This window comes from Hyperolius riggenbachi, chromosome 1 (genome assembly GCF_040937935.1).
Source record: "Hyperolius riggenbachi isolate aHypRig1 chromosome 1, aHypRig1.pri, whole genome shotgun sequence".
NCBI classification, from domain to species: domain Eukaryota; kingdom Metazoa; phylum Chordata; class Amphibia; order Anura; family Hyperoliidae; genus Hyperolius; species Hyperolius riggenbachi.
The window spans coordinates 223,970,302-223,986,598 of record NC_090646.1 but is presented as its reverse complement, the minus strand read 5'-3'; the positions used below and the strand labels follow the sequence as shown (position 1 = coordinate 223,986,598).

General features: G+C 43.0%; 1 protein-coding gene across 7 annotated transcripts in view; it reads left to right on the top strand.

The window, feature by feature from the left end:
* The window catches only part of ALPK1 (alpha kinase 1), a 205,727-nt gene that overhangs the window by 162,467 nt on the left and 26,963 nt on the right, over window positions 1-16,297 (top strand). For all 7 annotated transcript variants that reach the window (XM_068281338.1, XM_068281329.1, XM_068281346.1 and 4 more), the window contains 4 exons: window positions 7,570-7,768; window positions 12,255-12,314; window positions 13,665-13,751; window positions 15,124-15,200. In XM_068281338.1, the coding sequence (XP_068137439.1) occupies window positions 7,570-7,768; window positions 12,255-12,314; window positions 13,665-13,751; window positions 15,124-15,200 (423 nt within the window). The remainder of the gene's footprint in view (window positions 1-7,569; window positions 7,769-12,254; window positions 12,315-13,664; window positions 13,752-15,123; window positions 15,201-16,297) is intronic.

Genomic DNA, 16,297 nt, shown 5'->3' with positions numbered 1-16,297 from the left:
GTGATTGAGTGCCCTAGGGGCAGATAGGGGTCTAATCTGATAGGTAGCAGTGACAGGGGGTGATTGATGGGTAATTAGTGGGTGTTTAGGGTAGAGAACAGATATAAACACTGCCCTTGGGAGGTGATCTGACGTCGGATCTGCGGGCGAACTATTGGTGTGGGTGGGTGATCAGATTGCCCGCAAGGGGCACGTTAGGGGCTGATTGATGGGTGGCAGTGACAGGGGGTGATTGATGGGTGGCAGTGCCAGGGGGTGATTGATGGGTGGCAGTGACAGGGGGTGATTGATGGGTGATTGACAGGTGATTGACAGGTGATCAGTGGGTTATTACAGGGAAGAACAGATGTAACTAATGCACTGGCGAATTGATAAGGGGGGGGGGTCTGAGGGCAATCTGAGCGTGTAGGCGGGTGATTGGGTGCCCGCAAGGGGCAGATTAGGGTCTGATCTGATGGGTAACAGTGACAGGTGGTGATAGGGGGTGATTGATGGGTAATTAGTGGGTGTTTAGAGGAGAGAATAGATGTAAACACTGCGCTTGGGTGGTGATCTGATGTCGGATCTGCGGGCGATCTATTGGTGTGGGTGGGTGATCAGATTGCCCGCAAGGGGCAGGTTAGGGGCTGATTGATGGGTGGCAGTGACAGGGGGTGATTGATGGGTGATAGGTGATTGGCAGGTGATTGACAGGTGATCAGTGGGTTATTACAGGGAAGAACAGATGTAATTAATGCACTGGCAAATTGATAAGGGGGGGGGGGCTGAGGGCAATCTGAGCGTGTGGGCGGGTGATTGGGTGCCCGCAAGGGGCAGATTAGGGTCTGATCTGATAGGTAACAGTGACAGGTGGTGATAGGGGGTGATTGATGGGTAATTAGTGGGTGTTTAGAGGAGAGAATAGATGTAAACAATGGATTTGGGAGGTGATCTGATGTCGGATCTGCGGGCAATCTATTGGTGTGGGTGGGTGATCAGATTGCCCACAAGGGGCAGGTTAGGGGCTGATTGATGGGTGGCAGTGACAGGGGGTGACAGAGGGTGATTGATGGGTGATAGGTGATTGGCAGGTGATTGACAGGTGATCAGTGGGTTATTACAGGGAAGAACAGATTATTATTATTATTATTATTATTATTTAGTATTTATATAGCGCCGACATATTACGCAGCGCTGTACAGTGTATATATATATATATTTATCTTGTCACTAACTGTCCCTCAAAGGAGCTCACAATCTAATCCCTACCATTGCCATATGTCTATATTATGTAGTGTAAGTACTGTAGTCTAGGGCCAATTTTAGGGGGAGCCAATTAACTTATCCGTATGTTTTTGGAATGTGGGAGGAAACCGGAGTGCCCGGAGGAAACCCACGCAGACACGGAGAGAACATACAAACTCTTTGCAGATAGTGCCCTGGCTGAGATTCGAACCAGGGACCCAGCGCTTCAAGGCGAGAGAGCTAACCACTACGCCACCGTGATGTAATTAATGCACTGGTGAATTGATAAGGGGGGGTCAGAGGGCAATCGGAGCGTGTTGGCGGGTGATTGGGTGCCCGCAAGGGGCAGATTAGGGTCTGATCTGATAGGTAAAAGTGACAGGTGGTGATAGGGGGTGATTGATGGGTAATTAGTGGGTGTTTAGAGGAGAGAATAGATGTAAACAATGGATTTGGGAGGTGATCTGATGTCGGATCTGCGGGCGATCTATTGGTGTGGGTGGGTGATCAGATTGCCCGCAAGGGGCAGGTTAGGGGCTGATTGTTGGGTGGCAGTGACAGGGGGTGATTGATGGGTGATTGATGGTTGATTGATGGGTGATTGACAGGTGATTGACAGGTGATCAGGGGGGACAGATGCATACAGTACACAGGGGGTGGGGGGTCTGGGGGGTGGTCTGGGGAGAATCTGAGGGGTGAGGGGGTGATCAGGAGGGGCGAGGGGGGGGTTAAAAAAATAGCGTTGACAGATAGTGACAGGGAGTGATTGATGGGTTATTAGGGGGGTGATTGGGTGCAAACAGTGGTCTGGGGGGGGGTCTGAGGGGTGCTGTGGGCGATCAGGGGGCAGATCAGTGTGTTTGGGTGCAGACTAGGGTGGCTGCAGCCTGCCCTGGTGGTCCCTCGGACACTGGGACCACCAGGGCAGGAGGCAGCTTGTATAATACACTTTGTATACATTACAAAGTGTATTATACACTTTGTAGCGGCGATCGCGGGGTTAACATCGCTTCCGTATGGCCGGCGGGATGTTACGACGGGTGGGCGGAGCCAGTTGCCGGGGGAAGCGCGCGTCATCAATGACGCGATCGCTCCCCCGGCATGTAAATAGGACGCAACGCCCTAAGGCGTATTGCGGTCCTTTAGCTATCCACTTTGCCGCCGCCCATGGGCTGTGGGCGGTCGGCAAGTGGTTAAAGGCACAGTCCATATTCATGGCACAGTTCATACATTGCGGATCCACACACAACTCATGCTTTGCCCATACATTTGATCTACTTCTGGGATTCAAACTCATCAGACCTTCTACAATCCCAGCCAGGGGAAATATCATTAATTGTACCTATTAATCTTGAGGAAAGGGGATAGGTCCAATTCTGCATTGAGTCCACCCGGAGTTACACTCCCAAGCTTAAAGAGAACCTGTACTGAGTAAAAATATTTAAAATAAACACATGAGGTAACTTCAAATGAACATTACATAGTTACCTTGCCATCAGTTCCTCTCAGAAGCTCACCATTTTCTTCTTACAGTGATCCCTTCCAGTTCTGACAACATTTTGTCAGAACTGAAATATATCAGTTGCTGCCAGTTATATATCAGTTGCTGTCAGTTACAGCTGAGAGGAGAACTGATGTGTCCATGTTTCCCTATGGCTCAAGTGGGCGATGTTACAGTTTAACAGTGTGCTGACCAGGAAGCTGTTATGGGGTAATAGCCATTTTCAAAATGGAGGACGGAGAATTCTATTGATCACAGTGGAAAAACAGGACGCAGGAGAGGAAAAATAGATTGAGGAGTAGACTGCACGGGAGGCAAGTATGACTTGTGTATGTTTATTTTGACTTTTAATTTTCAGTATAGGTTTTCTTTAAAGATCCACATAGCTTCCTTGCAGTAGAGGACCTCATCAAAGTCACCCCTTCTCCCAGAAATTTTCAAATTGTAAATTCCCCTAACTGAGGTCCCCTTCAGGCTGTTCTGATGATGATCCCTATAGTGATCATAAATTATACCTGTAGCCTTCCCATTTGTTATCTTACAAAAATGTTCCAATACTCTCTCTTTTAATGCTCTTTTTGTTTTGCCAATGTATTTTAGGCCACATGGGCATTGTATCATATAGAATACTTTTTTTGTGTCACAGTTGATAAAGGATCTAATAGTGTATTCCTTTTCACCCCTGCAATCAAAAAATACATTGATGCGGTCCACGTACGGACACATTGGGCTTGATTCACAAAAGAGTGCTAACTGTTAGCACAGCCGTTTTCGCGCAAATTTTCGCATTGCGCGCGATCGCGAATTTTCGTGTGAAACGATACCGTTTTCGCGTGCAAACGCGAATTTTCGCGCAAAAACGATATAGATTTCGCGGTAAAATTCGCGTTTGCGCGCGAAAACGTTTAATGCGAAAATTCGCGATTGAGCGCACTGCAAAAATTCGCGCGAAAACAGCCGTGCTAACAGTTAGCACTCTTTTGTGAATCAAGCCCATTTTGCACTTAGAGCATTTAAACATGCCCGTAGGCTTTCTTTATATGCATATTTTTTTTTTTGCTTCAGTGTCTCTTTAAATGCTGTTGAATGACAGATAACGTATCTACCTATTGAAAATGTACATATATTAGCAGGAAGAGCAGTGAATTCCCTGCCTGTGTTTTCAGGTGGTCAGTACTCTCTCCGTGTCTCATCTTTATGACACCCTCTAGTGGAGAGCATCACATAGGCTGAAGTGTATATCCCGGTGTTGACCTCACGACTGCATGCTGGGATCCTGTACAAGTGGCAGGGGGGGATTCCTGTAGGCACTTGGAAAAGGGATATGGGGGGGGGAGCACCTACTGCACCTCTGGTGAGTTGTCTAATACAGGCAGTGAATTAGCAAAGCTTTCTTTCTAGCATCAACTAAAGCAGTCTCATTTGCGGCAAGCACATAATTCTCAAACATCAGAAACCAAGTAAGTACATTGTAGGCTCACCCAGGTGTTGAAGGAAACATGGAGGTGTTTGTTGAGCCAGAAGTACCATCCTTGTCACCAATTTGTTGTGTTCAGTAATCCTGGATGTAGAATAACTGGAACTAAGTTTATTTACAAGTTACTGCAGTTCTGTAAACTTCAGGCCATGCTTTGCTGCTTTGCTTTGTATATCCAGCACACACACAGACATTAAGCATACCAGAACAGCATAGAAAGATCACATGCACTCATGCAGCATCACAGTATTATCACAGTGCCATCTACAGGCCAGAAGCATGAACACCACTTTTCCCCTCTTGTTACAAAAGCTTCTTTAACCCCCTTGCCGTTCCAGCTCTGGCAGCAAGGGGGCAGCGCAGCACTTTTAAAAAAAAAAATGTTTAAATCATGTAGCGAGCCCAGGGCTCGCTACATGATAGCCGCTGACAAGCGGCATCCCCCTATCCACTCCGATCGCCTTCGGCGATCAGAGTAAGCAGGAAATCCCGTTCAGAACGGGATTTCCTGCTGGGCTTCCCTGGTCGTCATGGACGTCGGGACGTCAGAGGGAATCCCGATCCACCCCTCAGCGCTGCCTGGCACTGATTGGCCAGGCTGCGCAAGGGGTCTGGAGGGGGGGGGGCGGCGAGGCGGGTAGCGGCGAATCGGCGGTGAGCGGCGGCGATCGGAAACTGCACACAGCTAGCAAAGTGCTAGCTGCGTGCAGTAAAAAAAAATTTTTTGAAAATCGGCCCAGAGGGGCCTGAGAAATCCTCCTACGCAGGTTACCCCGAGCTGAGCTTGGGATAACCGGCAAGGAGGTTAAATGAATGGCAAGTAATGCAAATATTCAAGACAAGACAAGACAAATAACATTTATATTGCGCTTTTCTCCTTGGGGACTCAAAGCGCCAGAGCAGAGCAGCAGCCACTAGGATGCGCTCTATTGGCAGTAGCAGTGTAAGGGAGACTTGCCAAAGGTCTCCTACTGAATTAGTGCTGGCTTACTGAACAGGCAGAGCCGAGATTCGAACCCTGGTCTCCTGTGCATTTATAATAGAAAGCCATACTATGCAAGTTAACAGGATCACAACTGTTTTTCGTATTTAGAGTAGCAGGAATTTTTACATATGTAGTAAAAGCAGGCAAGTAGGACATGACTTATCATCTGAAGTATAATATAGCATATAGGGGAAAGCTTTAGAATATGTTCCTCAAATACCAGTAAAAGTTTGATATTTCTGGATATTCTTAACCACTTGCCGACCGCGCACTCATAATGCGCGTCGGCAAAGTGCTAGCTGCAGGACCAGCGTCGCCGGCTGCAGGCTAATTAATCAGGAAACAGCTTCCTGTCAATTCACGGCAGGGGGCCTCCGTGAATAGCCTGCGGGCCGCCGATCGTGGCTCGCAGGCTAAATGTAAACACAAGCGGAAATAATCCGCTTTGTTTACATTTTTACAACGCTGCTAACAGTAGCAGCGTTGTACTAGATCAGCGATCCCCGGCCAATCAGCGGCCGGGGATCGCTGTCACATGACAGGCAGGAGCCTGTTAGAGGCTGCACAGGACAGATCCGTTCCTGTGCAGCCTCCGATCTCCGAGGCAGGGAGGGAGGAGAGGGAGAGGAGGAATCCTGCGGTGGAGGGGGCTTTGAGGTGCCCCTCCCCCGCCAGCCACACGCAGGCAGGAGCGATCAGAACCACCCCCCCCAGCACATCATCCCCCTAGTGGGAAACAGGGGGGCGATCTGGTCGCTCTGCCTGGTATTTGATCTGTGCTGGGGGCTGTAGAGCCCACCCAGCACAGATCTTAGAAATCAGTGCTGGTCCTTAAGGGGGGGGGGGGGGGGTAAAGGCTGGGTCTTCAAGTGGTTAAAGAGGAACTGCAGTGAAAAATAACGTAATAAAAAAGAGTGCTTATTTTTTTACAATAATTCTTTATAAATTATTTAGTCAGTGTTTGCCCATTGTAAAATCTTTACGCTCCCTGATTTACATTCTGGCATTTATCACATGGCGACATTTTTACTGCTGGTAGGTGATCTCTGTGAAAGGAGATGCTGGTTTTTTTGGCAGTTGGAAACAACTGTTATTTCCCACAATGCAACAAGGACCCAGTGTGTGATGTCAATACATGAGCTACAGACATGTTGTACAGCTTCCAGCTGAGCTTTGTATTCTTCTCTATGGAGAGGAGAGAAGGCGATATGCGAGCGGCAAACCTGGTGGATTGCTACAAGGAGGCCAGCAACATTAGTGTACACACTTTAGATTTACAGTCGTAGAATACTGGTTGATTTATTTTGTAAAAGACTGTATGCAATCCTTATTCTTTCGTATATTGGACTAAAATAAGCTGAAATGTGGGAAGCATGGGAGCTATGTGGACAGGTTCATTTATAGCTGATTATTCATGAATACCTGCAAATTTACAATGCACCTAATGGTTCATTACTGAAAGTGTAACATCGTTTTCATGAAAAAAACAATTCCCTCCAAGAAATCCCTCTTGTTTACTTGGTTTGACTAGCTGGGAGCACAGGCGTACTGAGAGGCAGAAGCATGGCTATGGGGGGCAAGGGGGGACATATGTCCCCAGGTGCAGCACTGTGAGGGAGCTCAGAGATAGGAAATGTTTGGGAAGTACTGCTAAGTACTAGTGTATACTTTTGAATTCTTTCACATTTTTCTGATGGCAAATCTGTCGGCAGAGTGAACCATAAGGGGAGGGGGAATTCCCTCACACTACACACACTACATATGTTAACCCTGTGTGTGAGAAAAAGCTCTGCCTGTCTCTTACTGAGCTCTCTGCAGAGAGCAGAGGAAATCTATGTCATGTGCAACATAAACATTTGTAATTGTGTGTGAAACCTGATACCAGAGCCATTGCACATAACTGTGCTTTAAAATAACACTGTTCTTAGCATGTCAGACTGCAGAGATTTATACATCTGCAAATGGGACATTCCAAAAGTAGCTAAATTCTACACACAATGAATTAAAGCTTTTGCCTCTGATATTTAACATGAAAAGTAGGAAAATGTTTACACAGCTACTTAGACATTATTTGTGCATTGTCATTTTAGTACACTTGGTTTGATAGTGTTCCTTCAAGCTGTTAACAGACTTTCTTGCATGAATGAGATATTCACTGCAGGTGGGAATGCAAAATGAAAATGTAGAGCTGTTTTGTCCACCAAACAAGACCGTCACCATGCCTGCAAGGAAGCATAATTCAGTATGTGTAGAAAATTATATCTGAGAGTTTGTGTATTAAGATTTGCTATATTATTTTCTAATGAAGGTGGCATTACATTAATGTGATTTTGTCATAATGTAATGACATATTCAGTTGTCATTGTTTTATCTCCATGCTAGGTGTTTCTGAAGGCCAGTATACGGGTTGCTGACAGCGATACTGCTGCTGCTATCGTGTTTTTGATTGACCGATTTCTGTACTGGGCAGATGCATCCACAAGACTACTATCAGTTGCCAAGGCTCTGCACAAGTTGTGGCCATCCACACCAATAGCCCCTCAGGTGGTTATAAGACAGGCTCGCATCTCTATAAACTCAGGTGATGTATCTTTGCACTGATCTCCCTCTGTTTTTGAGCGCAGATCCAATTAGAGACTACTTGACTTTGAAGAGCAGACTCATTGCCATTAGGGGATGACATTCTTCTGAATCCAGTGGCATCTTTTGAGACATAAGGCCATCCTCCTCCTAAATTAACAAAGGAGGGAGTATGAAGAGTTTCAGAGCCAAAAGAGGTAGAGAGATTTGTGAAAGGGTGTGGAATATACTAATTGGGCCTTTTGTTCCTTAACAAATATCCCCTGCTGGTTTCAAACAGAGGTATCTGAATTGCATTACTTCTGATCAACAGCCTCTATAATGTAACACATAATCTATGCTTGGTATAAGAGGAAGCTCCTGTATTCTAAAGGATTACACCAACCTCCTTATTAAACAAATGCTATAACTGACAAAACACACGATTTCATCTATTGTAGCAAAAATCATGGTTTTGATGTCTGTGCTTAGGACATTATTTCAAAATAATAGAATCTTTTTTTTTCATTTCCCATTGTCCTTTGTTTCAAATCATTGTATGTTTTTGACTTATGATAGTTGTATCACTCTTTTTTTTTTAATTGTGAAGTCTCCATAAATAGTGTAATTTTTAGTGAACCAACATATTTTTTTATAAGACCATTTAGATTGAAAGAAAGGATTGCATGTAATTAATCCATAGCAGTAAAGCATCCAAACTATTTCTGATATTGAAACATGTTGTAATTTTATCTATGAACAAAAAATCTTCCAAGCAGATCAGCCAGCTATTTAAGGAAACAAACGATCCAGGTAGTCCCCGACTTACAAACACCTGGCTTGGTAACAAATTTTAAAAAATCTACAAGACGTTGGAGTTTTTGAGAAAATCTGTTTAAAAAATTCAGAAAAATGGTTTTTAAATCAGTAAAATAACATTTTGCTGCGACACACTGAGGGCACAGGATGACAGAGGTGACACAGTGGGGGGGACAAATGGGAACACTGAAGGCATGGGGGAACACAGGTGACACATAGGGGGACACTGGAGGCACAGTGGAGGTACAGGGGGATAGAGATGGTACAGTGTTTTGACTTATGGACAGATTTAGGTTAAGAATGAACTACCTGTGATGCAATTGTTCAGGATCAATTGAACCTACTATCTTCTCTGTTTTCATACAATACGATCTTACTACATACAGTACTATGGATGCACTTCTTACTTTAATAACAGCTGGCAGTGGGTGCAGACTACATTTGGGGAAAAGGTTAAGGGAAAATGTGCTGGACTTTAGGGCCTGTTTCCACTACACACAGATTGGATGCAGAAAAACTGACTCCAGTGAATGCCTATGGGCGTGTTTCCACTAAACACGATTTTTCTGATGCAGATTTTCCCATAGGCATTCATTGGAGTCAGTTTTTCTGCATCCAATCTGCATCCAAACTGGCTACGTAAACTGGGGGGGTCATCTGGTTACTAATATTGGGGGGTGGGGGGCCATATGGTTACCTATACTGAAGGGGTCATCTGGCTCCCGATGGGAGGGGGGGGGGTAATCATCTGGCTACCTATACTGGGAAACTCGTAGACAAATGTGCTTCTGAAATGTCATGGAATGTCCTTTGCTCTGCAGAACTGAGAGAAAAGTTATATTGTAGGAGTGATGAAAGATCATCCAGAACAGGAAGGGGTGGCCAGCTCCAGCCAGTTTATTTTGAAAACCATTACAGAAACACTTAATAGAGCATCCTTTTAAATAAATTATACACAAAACATTTGTAAAAAAATAATAATAATAATAAAGCTGAAGTTGAAGTTTTTGCGAAACAGTAAAAAGATCTACTTGCTGCACAAAGATATTTATATCTTCCTTAGTAAATTACAGCTGCCTGATCACAAGTTAGTCAAAACCACTCCCCCTTAGTCACATGGGTATGCAGGAGTGAGGGTGATTGCTCTGTCAGCTGAAACCATGTCTCCCTGATAACGCATAGCCTATTAATGCTGTCAGACTGTAGTGGAGAGGTGTGGCTTCAGAATGTTTTGAACATAATTTATTTAAAATAATGTTCTCTTAAATGCATATAATAAAACTGTTCCCATAAATGTATGCTGAACTTCAAATAAATATGCCATTATCAGTATCTTGAAGTTGCAGACATGCTTTCTACATTATATTTCAACTGTTAGGGCTTGCTCACACCTAGAGCGTTTTCAAGGGTTTATTTTAAGCTACGGCAATTTTGAAAATCACCCTAAAAACGTTTGTGCAATTATTCCGTATCAGATCACATTTGCGCATTTCGATTGCTTTCTGCTGACTAAAGTGCTGCCTGTAACATTTTCTGAGCGTTTTGACTATAATGGAAGGAATAGGAAAATCACTAAGAGCTTGAAAAAGCACTTTTGTATAGCGCTTTTAAGAATCAATACATTGTATTTATCTTTTCCGGGTTAAATAGTTCACTTCCTGACGTTAATCGCTCATCAAAAGCGCTTACACAAAATCACCCAATGCTCAGAAAACACAGGGGATCACTGAAAATAAATTGCGCACAGAAACGCTCAGCGCTTTCGATAGCGCTTTGTGATTCATAATGTGAACAAGGCCTTACTTCTTTCCCCATAGCTTTTTTCTGCTGTTTTATTGCCTACACGGAGGCTACTGCCGTAAACAGAAAGTTGTAATAAAACTGATTATCTGTTCATTTCAGCATAGGAGCTACACTAATGAGACAATGAGCATCTGTGAATTCAGTCTGATGTCTTACTTGAAATGTGTTTTGTTTGTTTTTTGGTGTGAGGTGGACATTATGCTGGCATTGCATGACATAACCTAATCATTCAGTAGAATGGTTGATCTAATAGTATAACTGAATCAATATAATAACCACAATTAGAAGCAAAACTTCTCCTTATCAGCAGCAGTCTTTTAACCCTTTCTGGCTGCACACCTTTTAATTGTAAGTGACTAGGGAAAAAGTCTTTTTCACACTTCATACTTTCTCTTTGATCGCTAAGCTTAGCTAACCATGTTGATTGCAGGGGTCAAGTGGCCATAGATTAGATCAGATCAGATATCAGATCAGTTTCCGATGACTCTATGGATGCGAGGCTGAGAGTTGCTTCACAGAAGAGATAGCTGCTTGCATGAGTGCGGACATGCACAGGCTGGGTCAGTGATTTAATATTTTTAATGTTTTTACACAGGGCAAGTTCTGCAAAAAAGTTAACTGACTGCCCAACAGCGGGAGGCCGTTAAATTCCAACTCCATCATTCTTTTCCATCCCTCTTACCAAATAAAAAAGAGGGCCCCTAGAATGTTTCTTTATTGTTTCAATGAAACCTTTGAAAGCAAAAAAAAAAAAAAAAAAAAAAGAGGACCCCTAAAACTACCTGTTATTATAGTCAAGAAAACCCTGCTAGATTTAGCATTCAAGTCACTGGCTGGGGTCCAGATTTGTTGGAGGAGGGACATCACATCATACCAGTGCCCTGACCACTCTCAATGCCTAATAGAAGGGAACATGGTGACCATGTAAGTGACTCTTGTCCCCTGTGGTATTTGCAAGGAGTATGTCTGCAACAAACATTAACCACTACCTCCCACAATTCGCTGATATGGGAATTGTGTCCACATACATTGTGAGTATGTTTTTTTCTATCTATTGAATAAAGCGATCTTTTAAAGTATCACACTATGGAGCGCTCCTTTTCCATTTAGAGTTCCAGCATGCTATTCACCCTTTGATTCCTGTAGCTAGTACACCTACCCTGAGGGGTGGTGGGCAATCATCTGAAGAGCTGGAGGTCAAGATGATGTGGGCTACAGCACCATGGTCTACTCAGAGGGTGTGATGTCACACCTGTAACTAAATTGGAGGAGGGGTTAATGTGAGAATTTTTTTACTGTTAAATGGAAAGAGAGGGTGCTAAAAACAAACACTGTTTAATGCTGGATACACACGTTGCGTTTCCGCGTGCGACGCGGCCGTCGATACGCGTCGATTCGATTATTTCCGAACATTTCCGAACGAACTTCGATGATTTTTAGGTCGAATGCCATGTAAAGTATGGCAAATCGACCTAATGATCCATCGAAGCTTGAATCGGACATGTCGGAAATAATCGAATCGACGCGTATCGACGGCCACGTCGCACGCGGAAACGCAACGTGTGTATCCAGCATAAGTTTTAACCATGGGCTGTCCAACTCCAGTCCTTGAGGGCCATATCCATGCCAGTGTTTAGGATGGAATGAGAAATGCCGATATACATTCTGTCTAATGAACCAATTTTTTCCAGATTCAGCCCTATCAATGAATCTGAACTGTTCCAAAAATGTGTGAGGACCTTGGCCCTGAAGGACGGAGTTAAGTTTTAACTATTGATCATTGTTCCAAAAGTATTGGGAGACATTCTCAGTTACAGGTTCAACTTTCTTTAAGAATCACTGTATGTTTTTTCATGTATTTTTATTTCATATTCTCTTGTCTACAGGAAAGCTTCAGAAGGCAGAATATATATTAAGCAGTTTGATAAGTAACAATGGAGCAACAGGTGAGGAACATCATTAATTACAGATATCATTCAACCGTGCACTTATAGTAAGGCTCATTAAATTGTCTAAAGGTGTCCATTAATGATGCAATCTTTATTGTACAATCTTACAAAATCAATGTAGTAGAAGGGTAAACTGAGTGAATGAATATACTTTGAATGGATACTTTAAGTAGTCCCTCATATTACATAGAAGCAATAAGCTTGTACCATCCAGATTGTATCATTAATGAGCACCTTACGGCATAACCCTTAGTACTTCCCATGAGATTCCCATTAATTGTACAATTTTTAGTGAATGCTGTTACACAAAGCTTAGGGCCTACCATTGCTGTTATTGGTTTCTTGTTCTACCACATATTCAGTGTTAATGATTATTAAGACGAATATAAGATGAAATATGCTAGGCCGGTCCCCAATAAATAGTGGAGGAGAGGGAGTATTTAGCTGTGAATGTGCTGATTATCAGCCAAAAGTTTAGTGTTGTGTTTAGGGAAGTTTAGTGTTGGGTTCTGTTAGTAGAGGAAGAGCTAGTGTGAGACTAGTGTTCGGCGTAGTGTTAAATATCTGCAGATTTGCGGCGCAGGTTCGGTTATGATTAATATTTGTAATATTTTATTTACAGAATTACCTCTGCACAATAGTAGAATATCGGTAATTATACCGATATTCTACTAGTGGCAATCTCTGGCACCCACATTACCGTGGCACCCTTTTTACAGATGCTAAATGCAAATGAAAATTATTCCAAGTTAATTCAGGACTATGCAATTTTTTATGTAAATACAAGCAGCTTGAAAATTGATCAATTGAATCCTGCTCTGGTGGTATTTGATTGGTACATTTTCAAACTGTATATATTTGCATACAAAATTTGCATAATCCTTAATCAATTTGGAACGATTTCCTAGTGTCCACTACTGAGTGTGTGCTGCATCTTCAGGACTGTCCTCCCCGCTACTTCCAGTCATTGAAACTTTGGGAAAGGTAAATTGGTAGGTGGATGTGTCCATCAAAACCCTATTTCTTACTCTTATACAGTATAATGTATCTTACCGGAAGGAGCTAGACATAGCAGACAGCTTGGAAGCCACAGCTGTAGGACCTGTACAGCTGACACAGCCATGCTGGGTAAGGAACAAGCCTGCTAAGGAAAGAAGTAGAGTACTAGGGGGCATCAAGAGTTTTCCTCAGGAGGTGTGTAGTTTAGTTTAAAGGTGGAAATTCTACTTAAACATCCACAATGGTAAAGTCTCATATTATAAAATAATTCTGAAACAGTTTACATAATGTATATTTAAGCAGGTTAACCCTTTTTACAGTTAAAGTTGTCTGTTTCATTCTTACAAGGAACCTGGCACTATTCAGAAGAGAGTGACAGAGTGCTAGTTCAGTCGGTATGCATCCAGATTCGGGGGCAAATTCTGCAAAAACTGGGTGAGAAGATACACACTGGTTCCCACTGATGTAAACCCTGAGTGAACTTATCCTTTTCACTGTCTCATATAAGCTTCTTTAAAGGTTAGAGAAGACGGCACATCTTTTCCATGCCCCGATGTTGCATGTACCTTCAAACCTGGGATAACAGTTGCCTCACTGATCAAAGTGGCATTACACTTTCCACTCTTATTGATTGTACACAGGGTTGGACTGGGCCACAGTAGTACAGTTTATTCCCTCGGTGGGCCCCACCTCCAGGTCTCTAGTGGGTCCCCTCCCCCTCCCTGTCTGACAGAGCTCTAATTGCTGCCTGCAGCACAAAAATTCTCTTCTCAGGGCTGTAATCACTAATGCTGAGAGCAGTGGCGTAGCTAAGGAGCTTTTTTACAATGGGGCCCCCCAAGCACTCTATACATAACAATTGATATGACGCAGCAAAACCTACCAATGGCCACTACAGTGTGAGAGGTGCATGAAGGGTATGGGAAATAGCTTGTTAATGATTACCACTGTTCAAAGTATCTATAGAAGTGATCATTATGACCACGGGACCAATAGAGAGGTAATACTGTAGTTGAGGGAGGGCCCTTCGGGGCCCCTTTGGCCCAAGTGCCCCGATGCGGTCGTAACCTCTGAAACCTCTGCAGTCGCAACCTCTGCAAAGTAGAACATTACTTTATATTTTTTGCTGGGCAGCAGTGTCTCTGAATTACAATGCTGCTAAGATCATGTACATTTGGCCCTGTCCATAATACATCATGACCACGCCCACCTTCCGGTGCATGGTCACGCCCTTTTTTCACCGCAATCATGGGATGTGTGGGCCCCAGGTTGAAATTTCTTTGGTGGGCCCCCAGTGTCCCAGTCCGACCCAGATTGTACATATGCTTAAGCTATGTACACATGTTAGCTAGTTGTCACTTAAAACGTCCGACAAACAACAGATATCGCCCTAATGGACAATAGCCTTTGTGAAAAACAATGTTTAATGACAACGTTGAGTGACCAATATCGGGTATTCTGCCCAATCCAACTGGTGGATCAATTCAGACGACCATTGGGCAGATATCGTGCCGTCAGCCAGGTGTGTACAATGTCGTTCAAACGTCATTGCTACAAAGTATGCGCGCATGTAGTGTGAAATGTCACTTCCGCTTGTGCATGCGTGTATTCAAAAGACAATGACAACAGCAGTGTGTGTGGACACCGTCATTTAAGAGACTTGTTGCTTCTTTTTGCCGGGTAAAGCCGATTTGAATGATACCACTAGTTTGTGCTGCCTAACTTTTATCTATGTGTGTACGTACAATTATTGTATAGTGTCTGATAAAGAGAATATTCTTCTGATAGTCTTCTTATTGGATTGCAGGCATGTGGTACGAGGCAGCTGAGCTTATCTGGACCTCTATTGTTGGATTTTTTGCTCTTACTATACCTGACAAGAAGGTAGATGTTTGGGATGTCTTTGTGGGATGTCTTTGTATGTGGTATATTCACACTTGCTTTTATGGTATGAGATCAGACAAGTGGGAGTTGTTGCTTGTTGTTCCCTCCACCTCTGTAATCTTTTATTGTTTAATAGCTAAAGTGATAGCTTTCTAGTGAGACACAAAAGCAAATGATTTAATGACAGAGCAGCGGCTGCTGCAATCACACGGGTCTTTGCTCTCTACAGATAAAGAGATGCAATGAGGAAGTTTTAGCTTGATTAGTAATGAGGGACACTAATTACTGTTTTAAGTAATTGATCAATTATTAAAGCCTAAAAAAGATGAATCAGAGACACAAGGAAAGTCTAATCCTTCCTCTTGCAGTGACAGTACCCCAGCCCTTCCTTTAAGCAATAAGTACAGCAGGTCAGTCACTTGGAAATCACGAGATCTGATGTGGACAGGTGACTGTGAACTGTTTATAGCATAAGCTGCACAATAGATAGTCTCGGATGTCAGATCAGAATGAAATGTTGTGGTTTTCAGATAGGTTCATTCTGTTGGGCTAGGCTGGAATCTCTTACATTCCTACGAACAATGGCAAAATTACACTTTACGCTTCACTTGAGAAGTCACAACAGAGATGCCATAATAAAATCAGCACATCATAGTATACTATACTAAAATAAGTTGGGTAGATGTAAAAAAAAATTGTGTAAATTATTATTATTATTATTATTATTGATTTATAAAGCACCAACATATTCTGTGGCAGTGTATAAAGTAAGAAACAAACATAGGGTACAAAATAAATACTGACAATTCGAAATAGAGTTGAATTAGAACGTATTTCTCCTTTGTCACCCTTTGCTCAGGTATGGAATAGAATTAATAGGTTTCTTTTTGACACTGAACTGTCATTTATTATTACTATTGATTTATAAAGCACCAACATATCGTAATCCATTGCACTGTAGAAAGTGAGAAACAAACATGGGGTACATAATAATAATCACAATATCGACATTGGTACATAAAACAGAATTGGTAGACATGGTAATTAGTGACAAATGGGACATGATCAAAATGTATAGCAAATTCCAAAAGGGTGAA